At 41.3% G+C, this 13,958-nt stretch overlaps 1 protein-coding gene across 1 annotated transcript; it reads right to left on the bottom strand.

Moving 5' to 3' along the window:
- Nucleotides 1-1,866: 1,866 nt before the first annotated feature.
- On the bottom strand, nt 1,867-2,820 carry LOC119923220 (olfactory receptor 10A7-like). Its single transcript, XM_038742705.1, has one exon. The coding sequence runs from the start codon at nt 2,818-2,820 to the stop codon at nt 1,867-1,869; it is 954 nt and encodes a 317-aa protein (XP_038598633.1).
- Between the last annotated feature and the right edge of the window lie 11,138 nt (nt 2,821-13,958).

Below are 13,958 nucleotides of genomic sequence, written 5' to 3'. Positions count from 1 at the left end.
TAGATTGAGCAGTGGAACAGGTAGTTCAAAATAATTGACAATACCAAACTGCAGTTAGGCAGCCCAGCAATGGAGTATGGGGAGTTATTGCTTCAGATTTCTCAGGTTGCAACAAGGGGCTAAAGTTGACAGGAATGTATAGGTGGCAGTTGATGATCCACCTTGAATAATTGGTCATTCACGAGATATTTTGTCCCCTATTAAGATTATTTGGTTAAAAGGGTTCTTTTTTATTTTAAAAAAATATTTGTTAAGCACTTTCTGTTTGCCAAGTACTGTACTAAGTGCTGGGGAAGATCCAAAACAATCAGGTTGGACAAAGTCTAAGCTTGATTTCCAGGCAATGTCATTCATTTTCGAAATAATTTTGTACCTGGTCCCCAGCGAAGTCTGAACAACTAACTTGTGGCTTCTTTCCTACATTCATGCTTTCTCTAGGGTCTCTTTGGTGCTTTCCCTTTTTAGGCCTACTTTTTAATATTTTATTAATTGACCATATGTCAGGATTAGGTTCCTTTATACATAAGTGGCTTTTCCTTGCTTTACTTTTTTAGTAATTAGTTTTAATTATAGTGGATAGTAATATCAATTAAAATCCAGTCAGCCTGGAACACCAGGCTTCAGAGCTACTTTGTAACTCATGGATTATTTTTAGTTAATCCTTAGTAACACTCTTCTGAGAAGCCTCTAACTGGCACAGATCACCTGATATCTTTCAGGACAGAGAACAGCCCAGTGCTGCCGATTTCTCTCTACTGAGAGGCTACAAATGGGTACGGGCCATCAACCATTGCCCAGGACAGAGACCTGCCTGAGGAAGCTGAGATCTGTCTGCCAAGCAGCCACATTTCAATATACAATTTGATAACCTCAACCAAAAGATGATAGACACAATCTGGTCTAATAAAATGATTTGAAAAGCTGTGTGACCTAGTTGATAGCCAACAGGCCTGGAAGTCAGAAGGATCTGGGTTCTAATCCCAGCTCTGCTAATTGCTTGCAGTGTGACCCTGGGCAAGTCACTTTCACTTCTCTGTGCTTCAGTTACCACATCTGTGAAATGAATTTGAAGACTTTTATCCTCACGTGGAGCATGGAATGTGGCCAATTTGAATAGCTTGTATGTGCCTCAGTGCTTAGTACAGTGCCAAGCTCATAATAAACTCTAACAAATGCCATTGAAAAAATGACTGATAGAAGGAACTGAATAAACAGTTGATATCTAGTAGTTTCTATTCAAAGGGATTGAGTTCTTTTTTCCCTTTTGGAACGAGACAAGTACCTGCTGTGAGCTTTGTTGAGTGCTGAAAATTATTAGATGTCACTTCACTTGTGGCTTTGCTTCAAAGCTCAGGCCTGGTAATTGGATTTTAAGACATACTATCATCTGTTTAAATGTAAATGAGGTTAGGGGTGCTAGTAGCAGCAGTGGATCAAGAGCAGAGGAACTTGTCTGATGGATGAATAGTCAACCCAATCTTCAGATCCCAGGAACTCCTAAAGCATACTTTTCTGATCCTTTCTCCATACTTTTTTAAATGAATTAATAGAGTATTGAGATATTTCATTACTTTTTAAATGCTACAAAATTTTGGCCACATGTTCTGTATCTTAAGCCCTCAATAAATGCCATTAATTGATCTAGAAAATGCCCAATTTTACAGGTGTCCTGGTCTCAGCATTTCATCTCTTGCTAACCTTCTGAGCTTGTACAGGTGTTGGCCATCTTAACTCTGAGAACTGATTTACTCGTCCGTGGTCTATCAAGCACTTGGAAAATAATAAAGATGGTAATACACTAGAGCATGGTGAATAAGCAAAGCCACTGACTTTTTGATATCTTAGCAAAAAAGTCATCTTCCAAAATCAGAGCTTCCCAGATCCTGGGAAAATATCTTTATTTAACAGAATTCTCTTCAGGGCACCTTTCACCTCTTGATTTTTCAGACTGTAGATCAGGGGATTTAGCATGGGAGTGAAGAGTGTATAGGAGAGAGAAAGCTGCTTCTTGCTCTCAGGAGTGCAGGAGGATTTGACACGGAAATAGGTCAAACTTGCAGCCTCAAAGAACAGTGAGACCACAATGAGGTGGGCTAAGCAGGTGGAGAAGGCTTTGCAACGGCCCTTTGCAGAGTACATCTTCAGGATGGTGACAAGGATGAGGATGCAAGATACAGTGATGAATCCAAAGGGGAGCATCAGAATGATAACAGTTTCAATTGCATCATACACCTCAAACGCGAAGGTGTCTGTGCACACCAGTTCTAAGAGAGGAGGGCTATCACAGAAGAAGTGGTTAATTACATTGGGCCCACAGAAGGGCAATGTAAACATCATTGTAGTCTGTACTGTTGCCACGGGAATCCCTGATAGCCAGGAAGCCAGGGCCAGCTGTAGACAGAGCTCCCGGTTCATAATGACAGAATAACGGAATGGGTCACAGATGGCTGCATGTCTATCATAAGCCATCGTTGTCAGGATCCAATATTCCAATGCTCCGAAAAAGCAGGAGAAATACATCTGGGCTGCACAGCCACCAAAGGAAATATTTTGATTCTTGGACAGGAAATTGGTGAGCATTTTGGGGATGATGGCAGTAGTGCAGCCTATATCCATTAGGGACAGACTCCTGAGGAAATAGTACATGGGAGTTTGAAGGGCAGGATCAACCGAGGAGACCAGCACTAAGAGGGAGTTTCCCATCAAGGCTATTAGGTATATCACAAGTGAAATCATAAACAGGTAGACCTGAAATTCACGAAGATTGGAGAAACTCAAAAGAATGAATTCAGTCACATGTGACTGATTGCCTTCCTTCATTAGTGTGGGTTTTCTTTTAACAGTGCAAGTACAGAAATATCTGGGCCCAAAATTCGTCTTCTCTTTCAGGAAATAAATCAGTAGCAATGTTTTCAGAGTCCAGGTCTTGCCTACAAGCATTTGTCAGCACGATATTGGGTAACTTGTTTAGTCCTGGATCAAAGAGGTGACTGTGGAATGTATGGTGCCTAAGTTCTCCTTGGGTAGAAGCAAGTTCAGGAGAGTGGGAAAGTGGTGAAGTTAGCCAATAATGTAAGTTCGGCAAAGGAATGATGAGAAAGTGTTTCATTTTTATCATCACTTGCTAATAATGTTTATCATTATTTAACTCTCATTTTCCCCACCACACTTTGTCCTATCAACTTCATACGACAGGGCAAAGCCCGCTAGGGGATTAAATAATCACAGCTTGACTGCAGGGAACAAAGCACCTCAATACATGATTCATACATAATAATATCTTCAAATCCCCATCACACAACAGCACACATAAACCCACTTATATACAAGCACACTTATACACATGCACACCGGCTGGGTACTCATGTACCTAATAATGACAAGGTGAACATTTCAGAAGAAAATCAAACAAAATAAAACAATGGGCTTCTTAGTAACATAGAAGATTCCCAAATTGGTTCCCTGTTCCCTGGCCCCTGATCTTCCTCCAGCCTTCCTGTGACCATACAGTAGACCATAAAGTAGATTTACAGACCATAAAATAGATTTGGAAGACATACTTACACAAAAGTCTCTCATCATTTCTCATAATTCCTTTGCCCCAGAAAGAGCCCTTATCACCCAGTGACTATATCTTTTTAATAACTTTACTCCTGGTTCCCTATGTCTCTCTCTCTCCCCAATCCAATGATACATTTTAAGAGCAGCAAGACATTTATCTTCAACACATTGGAAGATGGCACTCCATTTCTTGGAAGTCTGCAGGAAAACTTATTACCATTAATATCAGATGAAATCTTTTGAGTGTGGACTTCACAGCTCTCTGCCAACTGCCTTCCTTCCAAGTCATTCTCTCCACTCAACTCAAGAAAACCAGTTCAGTGTCCCAAGGCTTTCCAGTTCATTTGCCCATGAGCAACATTTTTCCCCCAGACCAGATTTCTGCCACTTCTTCAAGCTCTACAGATTCCAATTCCTGCATGAGCTCTTCCCACATTACCCCTTCCCACACTGTTCACTCAACTACCTACATATTTGGTTGTATTAGTTTAAAATGTTATTTTGAACACCTGGCTCACCTTATCTAGCATTATAAGATGTTCATGCTTTTGTTCTGTACCTATCTTCCTCAGTAGTTTGAGAGCTTCTGGAAGGCAAGAGCCACATTTTATCCTCCTCTCATTGTTCCACATACGGTGCCTACAACAGTGCATTGAACAAAGATGGTATTCACCAAGCACTGCTGCTAATCAATCAATCATATTGCACAAAGCACTTGGAGGAGTACAATATAACATATTTGGTAGGATGTCACCTGCGCACAAGGTGCTTACAGTCTAGAGGCGCTTATTAGTATTGTCCCATCCATCCTCCCAACATCACTGTGAGATTCAAAAGAGCTTAAGTAGAAGTATGTTCCTCTTTTAAATGGGAGAGGGGGAAAAAGGGAAAATGATAGATCTAGGATTAGAAGCCAAATCTGCCATTTCCTAGATGGTTGTCCCTTCTGCACTATGTACTAACACGTGATGAACACTTTATTGAGAAATTTACCTGCTTCTTGAAGGAGAATTGTTCTTTCCTGGTTGATTAGATAGGCTCATGTTCTAGATTGTATGGCCTCTATGAAGTATTGTGGCTACCCCTGAGAGATAGTCCCCAAGCCATTGCTTACAACAAAGGAAGCAGTGGGATAATATGGAAAGCTCCTTCAGGATAAGTCATGCCCATGAGGTGCTTCTTTGTTTGACACTTAAAAAGTATTGTGAAATCATTGAATTTTTAATTGCGCACACTGGGGATAAAGTGTAAACTGTGTTTGCCTGCACTTTTAGGGATTTTGAATTTCAAAAGCCTTGCCTCTAAAGTGTGCTTATCTAAAAGGAAAATTTCATTCATTCGTTCAATAGTGTTTATTGAGAGCTTACTGTGTGCAGAGCACTGTGCTAAGCGCTTGGGAAGTACAAGTTGGCAATATATAGAGACAGTCCCTACCCAACAACGGGCTCACAGTCTAGGAGGGGGAGACAGACAACAAATCAAAACAAGTGGACAGGTGTCAAGTCATCAGAATAAATAGAAGTAAAGCTAGATGCACATCATTAACAAAATAAATAGAATAGTAAATATGTACAAGGAAAATATAGTAATAAATCTGTACAAACATATATACAGGTGCTGTGGGGAGGGGGAGGAGGTAGGGTGGGGGGGACGGGGAAGGGGAGAGGAAAGAGGGGGCTCAGTCTGGGAAGGCCTCCTGGAGGAGGTAAGCTCTCAGTAGGACTTTGAAGGGAGGAAGAGAGCTAGTTTGGCGGATGTGCAGAGGGAGGGCATTCCAGGCCAGGGGGAGGACGTGGGCCAGGGGTCTATGGTGGGTCTGGCGAGAACGAGGCACAGTGAGGAGGTTAGTGGCAGAGGAGTGGAGGATGCAGGCTGGGCTGGAGAAGGAGAGAAGGGAGGTGAGGTAGGAGGGGGCAAGGTGATGGAGAGCCTTAAAGCCAAGAATGTGGAATTTTTGCCCGCTGTGTAGGTTGATTGGTAGCCACTGGAGATTTTTGAGGAGGGGAGTAACATGCCCGTAGCGTTTCTGCACAAAGATGATCCGGGCAGCAGCATGAAGTATAGACTGAATTGGGGAGAGACAAGAGGATGGGAGATCATAGAGAAGGCTGATACAGTAATCTAGTCGGGATAGGATAAGAGATTGAACCAGCAGGGTAGCGGTTTGGATGGAGAGGAACGGGTGGATCTTAGTGATGTTGTGGAGGTGAGACCGGCAGGTATTTGTGACGGGTTGGATGTGAGAGGTGAACAAGTTAGAGCAGAGTCGAGGATGACACCAAAGTTGTGGGCTTGTGAGACAGGAAGGATGGTAGTGCCTTCTACAGTGATGGGAAAGTCAGGAAGTGGGCAAGGTTTGGGAGGGAAGATAAGGAGTTCAGTCTTGGACATACTGCATTTTTGATGGTGGGCTGACATCCAGTTGGAGATGTCCTGAAGGCAGGAGGAGACACAAGCCTTAAGGGAGGGAGAGAGAGCAGGGGCAGAGATGTAGATTTGGGTGTCATCAGCGGGTGTCAGGAGTGGGAACCGAACCCCCTCCTCCATCTAAATTTTTTGCCTGAATTCAAGCCAGGTATAAAACAATTGGAATTCTTCATTGCATTCACGTTAGAAATACCATATAGATTATAAATCTGAATCCTTGGTAGGAGTTTTTAAAACTTTATATTCATCTCTATCTTCAAACATTAGATGCTTGGGTGAAAAAAAACATGTTGAGAATTTGTTTGGGATGGTGGAATATTTATTTCTGATTATTATATTTAATATTAGCTGTTTGTTCAGTACTGAATTTTTCTTTAGTTGATTGAGAACAGAATGACTTTCCTGTAGATTTTAAGATCCTTGTAGGAAAGGAACATGTCTCCCAATTCTACTGAATTGCACTTTCCCAAATGTTTAGTACAGTGCTCTGCACACAATACATGCTCAGCAGAAACCACTGAGTGATTTTGGCCTTCAAATGTTTACAGAAAAATAATAGAAATCAACAGTAATATTCGGATTACAATGCCTGTAGGAGTGAGCTCTATAGCTAAACATGTATCATCACAAAAATTTCAATGTGCTTTCCTAATGGACAGTGTTGGTTCTCTAGGCACGAAAAATTATTCCTATCAAGAGACAAAAGTTAAACAATGCTCCACACCAGCCCTGAAATCAGTGGTTTTTGATCACCTGAACCAAAGAAAACTCTTCCCTCTAGGTCAGGGAAAGTAACTCCTAACGTATTCTGTTTCACAGCAGAGGGTCTCACAAATCCCTCCCATCAGATTGAATTCTGAGAGATGAAGACGTTAGTATATCTAGGTATGAATACTGTGATCATGCTTACATTAACTAGTTGCATTTCTTAATGCCAATGTCAATTACTGGTGTCTACCAAAATTGAACAGACTCAAACACGGATAGTGCTTCTCCCATAATACTTTCAGGTTTCATTAAAGAAGTAAAGATTGGTGTACTTTAGATTGAGTAGTAGCACAGGTAGTTCAAAATAATTGACAATACGAAACTGAGGAGAGGCAGCCCAGCAATGGAGAATGGGGAGTTACTGCTTCAGATTTCTCAGGTTGCAACATAGGATTAAAGTTGAAAGGAATGTACATGTTGCAGTTGACTTGAAAACCTGCTACACCCAATCCACCTTGGAACATTGAGTATTCACTAGATATTTTGTCCCCTATTTAAATTATTTGGTTATAAAGATATTTTCTGATTTCTTTCGTGGTATCAGTTAAGAACTTCCTGTGTGCAAGGTACTGTACTAAGTGCTGGAGAAAATATAAGATAGGTTCAACACAGTCCAAGATTGATTTCCTATCAATGTCACTCATTTTCCCAACAATTGTTTTACCTGGTGACCAGCAAAACTAGCTTGTGGCTTCTTTCTTAAATTTATAATCTCTCTGAATCTTTGGTCTCTAGTCTCACTTTGGTGCCCTTCTCTTCAAGCCTAATTTTTAATATTTTGCTAACTGACCAATTGTCAGTTTTAGGTTCCATTACACATAAATTGCTTTTGAATGTTTCACTTTTTTAGTAATTAGTTTTAATTTGAGTGGATGTTAAATATCAATTAAAATATTTTTAGCCTGGAATACCAGGCTTTAGGTCTACCTTGTAACTGATGGATTTTCTTAGTAAATCCTTAGTAGCTCTTCCTTAGAGAAATCTCAAAACAGCGTGGATCACCTAACATCTCCCAGGACAGAGACCAGCCCAGTGGTGATGGGATCTCTCCAATGGGTTGCCACAAACCAATGCAGACCATTGAACATCACCCGAGACTGATACCTGCCCGAGGATACTGAGGTTTCTCTGCAATGGGACCACAGACCAGTGTGGAACCTCGACCATCACCCGGAACAGAGATCTGGCTGGAATACTGAAATCTCTCTGCCCAGTGGCCACAAACCTGTGAGGATCATCATCCATCTCCCAGGAAACAGACCTGCCTGAGGATCTCTCCACTGAACAGCCACATTTCAATTTACCATATGATAATCACACTCAAAACATGATAGGAACAACTTGATCTAATAAACTGAATTGAGAAACAATGTGAGCTAGATAGCCCATCAGCCTGGGAGTCAGAGGTATATGGGTTCTAATCCCAGTACTGCCAATTGTCTGCTGTGATACCTTGGGCAAGTCACTTCAATTCTCTGTGCCTCAGTTTCCTCATCTTTGAAATTACGATTGACTGTTAGCCACATGTGGAACATGGACTGTGTGCACCTTGATTAGCCTGTATGTATTCCAGTGCTTAGTACCATGCCCAGCTCATAGTAAACACTTAAAAAATACTATTTTTAAAAATTCTGGTAAAAGGAACTGAATAAACACTTGATTTCTAGGTGTTACTATTCAAAGGGATAGATTATTTTTTCTTTTGGAACAAGACAAGTACATGCTTTGGGGTATGTTGAGTTCTGACAATTATTAGATGGCACTTCACTTATGGTTTTGCTTTACAAATCAGGCCTGATACTTGGTATTTAAGACATGTCAGCATCTGTTTAAATGCAAATGAGGGACTGTTCCCCAAAAGAAGATCCAAGTGGTATGGGTAAGAGGAGTGGATCAAGAGCATAAGAACTTATCTGATGGATGAATAATCAACCTAACCTTCAACTCACAGGAACTCTTGCAGCATAATTTTTCTGATCCCTTATCCATACTTTTTAAATGAATCCATAGAACATTAACACATATCATTAATTTTTAAATGGTCAGAATTTTGACCTAATGCTCTGCACAACTGAAACCCTTAATAAATACCATTATTTGATTGAGAAAATGTCGAATTTTATGGGTTTCCAAGTCTCAGTGACTCATCTCTTACTAGCCTTCTACCTTCTAAGTTGAAACCAGTGTTGGCCATTTTAATTCTGAGAACAAGTCTTTTCAACAGCCCAAAATATTCCCTGTACACAGTGAGCCCTCAGCCAATAATAAAGATGGGATTGCACTTAGCAACAGTGTCTAAGAAAAGCCACTGATTTCTTGACACCTCAACAAAAAAAGTCACCTTCCCAAATCAGAGCCTCCCAGATCCTGATAACATATTTTTCAACCTAGAATTCTCTTCAGGTCACATTTCACCTCTTGATTCCTCAGACTTTAGATCGGGACATTTAGCATGGGAGTGAAGACTGAATAGGGGAGATAAAGCAGCTTCTTGATCTCAGGAGAGAAGGAGGATTTGACTCGGAAATAGGTAGAACCCACAGCCCCAAAGAACAGCGAGATCACAATGAGGTGGGACAAGCAGATGGAGAAGGCTTTGTGTTGGCCCTCGGCGGAGGACATCTTCAGGATGGTGATGAGGATGCGGAGCTAAGATGCAATGATCACTCCAAAGGGGAGCATCAGGACGATCACAGTTGCAGTTACACTGTAAACCTCAATCATGAAGATGTCTGTGCACACCAGCTCTAAGAGAAGAGGACCATCACAGAAGAAATGGTTAATTACATTAGTCCCGCAGAGGGGCAATATAAATATCACTGTAGTCTATACTGTTGCCACGGGAATGCCTGATAACCAGAAAGCCAGGGCCAGCTGCAGACAGAGCCTCTGGTTCAAAATTAGTGTATAGGGGAGTGGGTCACAGATGATGGCCTGTCTTTTGTAAAGCACTGTTAGAATTCAACACTCCCAGGGCCCTCAAAAACAGGAAAAATACATCTGGGCTGCACAGCCACCAAAGAAAATACTTTGATTCTTGGACAGAAATTGGTGAGCATTTTAGAGATGACAACAGTGGTGTAACCATTATCCATAAAGGACAGACTCCTGAGGAAAAAGTACACAGGGGTTTGAAGGGCACAGTCCACCATGGAGACCAGCACTAAGAAGAAGGCTTTTAGGTATATCTCACGGAAAATCATAAAAAGAATGACCTGAAATTCAGGGAAATTGGAAAAATCCAAGAGAATGAATTCAGTTACAAGTGACTGATTGCCTTCCCTCATTTGCATGTCTTTCAAATAGTAATCAATGTAAGTACAGAAATATCTGGGCCCAAAATGTGTCTTCTCTCTTCAGGAAAAAAAATCAGTAGCAACACTTTCAGAGTCTTCCCTCCAAACAATTCTCAGCATAAAATTGGATAGTTTGGTCCTTGATCAAGGTGGTGATTTTGGAATATATGGTGTCTAGGTTCTCTTTGGCTAGAAACAAGTTCAGGAAACTGGGGAAGTGGTGAAGTTAGCCAGTAATGAAAATTCTGCAAAGAAATGATCAGAAAGTGTTTCATTTTATCAACACTTGCTACTAATGTTAATCATTATTGAACCCACATTTTTCCCACCACACTACATCCTATCACCCTCATTAATGAAATAATTAAATTTAATTGAATTAATCACCGCTTGTTTGTAGGAAACAAAGTACATATGACTATGTGCATAACTCCCACATAGAAATCTCCTCAACTCCCCACCTCACACCACACACACAACACACACCCATCTACATCACATACATAAACCCACCTGCATTCAAACACATACACACATGCACATAGGCTGGGTGCTCATGTCCCTAACAATGACGGAGTCCAGGTTTTTCACCACAAAAAGAGGAATAGTTCATTTTACTGACCATAAGAAAGTTTTCTGTGTGTACAGTGATGCATATCCTTGGTTTTCGTCAGGCTAATTATCAGTCCACAGCACTGGGCCAACTCTCCAAATTGATTCTGCTGTGTGATGACGTAGTCCATTATTACCTTGGCCAGTTCAGACCTTTCACAATGATATTTTTCCAGTTATAGGCAGCAGAGTTGGCACACTGTAGCTGTCTCCTTTGAAACTGCCTCATCAAAGCCATCTGCTCACTCCTGCCCACTCTATGTGTTAACACAGCATCACAAAAAAACTAGGCTTTTGCCTATTAAATCAATGGTACCATGAGTCAGAGAAGTAAAGGCAATATTTCTAATGCTCTTGCAAATACAAGAAAGTGAGTTTAGAGGAACAATTAGGCATTCTGCAATGCTTGAGGTGTTTCTTTCTCATACCTACTTGTGATCAGGGTCTCAGAGAACACTAATACCATCAGTAACATTGAATCAATAAACAAGTCAATCCCTCAGCTATTCTGCAAAGCATCCTGTTTTCCCAAACCGTCGCCATTAACAGGGTGCTTCTAGTTGTATTTATGGGTCTTTTAGAGAGGAAGTCTCAGGTTACAGAATGAAAAATGTCTTGAAGACATTCCCTATACTCATCATCTGGACATGACAGATGAGTCAGATCAGCACCAGTTTTCACTCCAGGACCCTTCTCAGGGCATTTTTTACCTCCCGATTCCTAAGGCTATAGATCAGAGGTTTCAACATAAGGGTCATCGTCATGTAGAACATATACACCATCGGCTCCTGATCCAGTACAGAGCTGGAGCTGGGGCACAAGTACATGAAGATCAGCATCCCATATAATAGAACGTTGGCTGTCAGGTGGGAGGTGCAGGTGGAGAAGGCTTTGCGTCTGCCCTCGGCCAAGCGGATCCTCACGATGGTTACGAGAATGAACAAGTAAGAGAAGAAGGTGGTCGAAAGTGAGACTGCCACTTCCAAACTCCCTAGAGCAAAAATCAGGATTTTGTTGACATGGGTGTCAGAGCAGGAAAGGGCTAACAGAGGAAGGATATCACAGAAGTAATGGCGGATGATGTTGGAGTGGCAGAAGGATAGCCAGAAGGTAAAGCTGGTGTGGATCAAAGAACTCATGCTCCCTCTTAATAAAAAGGAACCTGCCACCAGTCGGAACCATGTCTTTCTCGACACCATCGCTGGTTAAAGCAGAAGGTTGCAGATGGCGACGTAATGGTTGTAAGCCATGACAGCCAGGAGCTGGTGAAAACGGTGATGAAGCACAGATGGGTAGCACATCCACTGAATGAAATGATTTTCTTTTCCACCAAAAGTTCACCAGCATCTTGGGGGAGATGGTCGAGGAATAGCAGGCATCCACAAATGATAAGTTACCGAGGAAGAGGTGCAGTGGGGTGTGGAGTTGGTTGTTCTACCCTGACTAACCCTGTCATCCACAGATTGCCCACTAGTGTGATGAGGTAGATGCTGAAAAATAGCACAAAAAGTATTTTCCTCAACCTCACGACTCGGTGAATCCCTTAAGAATGAATTCCCTCACAACTATGTGATTGTTCTCAGCCATTCAGAAGCTGCGATCTGTTGGAACAAAACTAAAGGTAATAGTAATAATTATAGTATTTGTTAAGCGCTTACTATGTGCCAAACACTGTTCTGAGCTCTGGGGTAGATACAGGGTAATCAAGTTTTCCCACGTGGGGCTCACAGTTTTAATCCCCATTTTACAGATGAGGTAACAGGCACAGAGAAGTTAAGTGACTTGTCCAAGGTCACATAGCGAAAGCTTGCCACTCAAATGAAACGTATTTATTGTTATGTTGTACTCTCCCAAGTGCCTAGTACAGTGCCTGCTCACAGTAAGGTCTCATTAAATACCAATGATTGATTAATTTTAGTAGAAATTGAGATTCTATAAAGGTGAGAAAGGAGGAAAAAGTAAAATAAATGACAAAACCTCGTTTAATTATTCGGATGGGTAGTACAAACAGAGGACCTGGGTTCTAATTCTGACTCTGCAATGTGACTACTCTGTGACCTTGGGCAAGTCACTTAACTTCTCTGCCTCAGTTACCTCATCTGTAAAATGGGGATTAAGGCTGTGAGCCCCATGTTGGGCATGGATTATGTCCAATCTGATTAGCTTGTATCTACTCCAGCGCTCAGTGCAGTGCCTGGCACATAGTGAGAGCTTAACAAATTCCATAAATAAAACAATGATAATAAGATAACATGTCTAATTCAGTGATTCAATAATTATTGAGCATTTGCTATTGAGCACTTGGGAGAGTACAATACAAAAGAGTTGGTAGTTACTTTCCTTGCCCATAACAAGCTTACATTTTAGTGTCTCTGTCCCTGCTTATTCCAGAAACAAGCAAGCCCCTAGAAATTAGCTTTTTACTGCAAAATAGAGAAGCAGCGTGGCTCAGTGGAAAGAGCCCGGGGTTTGGAGTCAGAGGTTATGGGTTCAAATCCCGCTCCACCACTTGTCAGCTGTGTGACTTTGGGTAAGTCACATAACTTCTCTGTACCTCATTTACCTCATCTATAAAATGGGGAGTAAGACTGTGAGCTCCCTATGGGACAACCTGATCACCTTGTAACCTCTCCAACCCTTAGAACAGTGCTTTGCACATAGTTTGCGCTTAATAAATGCAATTATTATTATTATTATTATTATTATTATTATTATTATTATTAGAAAGAACACAGGCCTAGGAGCAAAGGAACTGGGTTCTAATATGATCTCTTCCACTGTCTGCTGTGCAACCTTACATGAGTCACTTAACTTCTCTGTACCTCAACTGGAAAATGGTGATTCAATGCTTAGACTGAATGGACCATGTGGGACAGGGACTGTGTCTGACCTGATTACCTTTTATCTACCCCAGAGCCTAGAACAGTGCTTGACACATGCTGAGTACTTAACAAGTACATAAAGAGGTATAAATGTAGAAATTTATGCACCATGTTTTTCTTGACATTGATCCATGATAATTTCTCCATTTCTATTACCAAGTCTGATCAAATTAGGAAATTCAGGTAGCCTTAAGGCTATTTGGTTTTCAAATCAATGCTCATTTGCCTTTCTCCTCCAAGGAAGCAGTGCTGCCTAGTGGAAGGAGCATGTGCCGGGAGTCAGAAGGAGCTGGGTTCTAATTCCAGCTCCTCCACCTGTCTGCTGTGTGACCTTGAGCAAGAAATTTAATTTATCTGTGCCTCATTTACCTTATCTGTAAAATGGGGAATAAGATTATGAGTCCCATTTTTG

The sequence above is a fragment of the Tachyglossus aculeatus genome, unplaced genomic scaffold (assembly GCF_015852505.1).
Source record: "Tachyglossus aculeatus isolate mTacAcu1 unplaced genomic scaffold, mTacAcu1.pri scaffold_158_arrow_ctg1, whole genome shotgun sequence".
Lineage (NCBI taxonomy): Eukaryota > Metazoa > Chordata > Mammalia > Monotremata > Tachyglossidae > Tachyglossus > Tachyglossus aculeatus.
The sequence above is the reverse complement of the archived record's forward strand: the minus strand, read 5'-3'. Positions and strand labels throughout refer to the sequence as shown.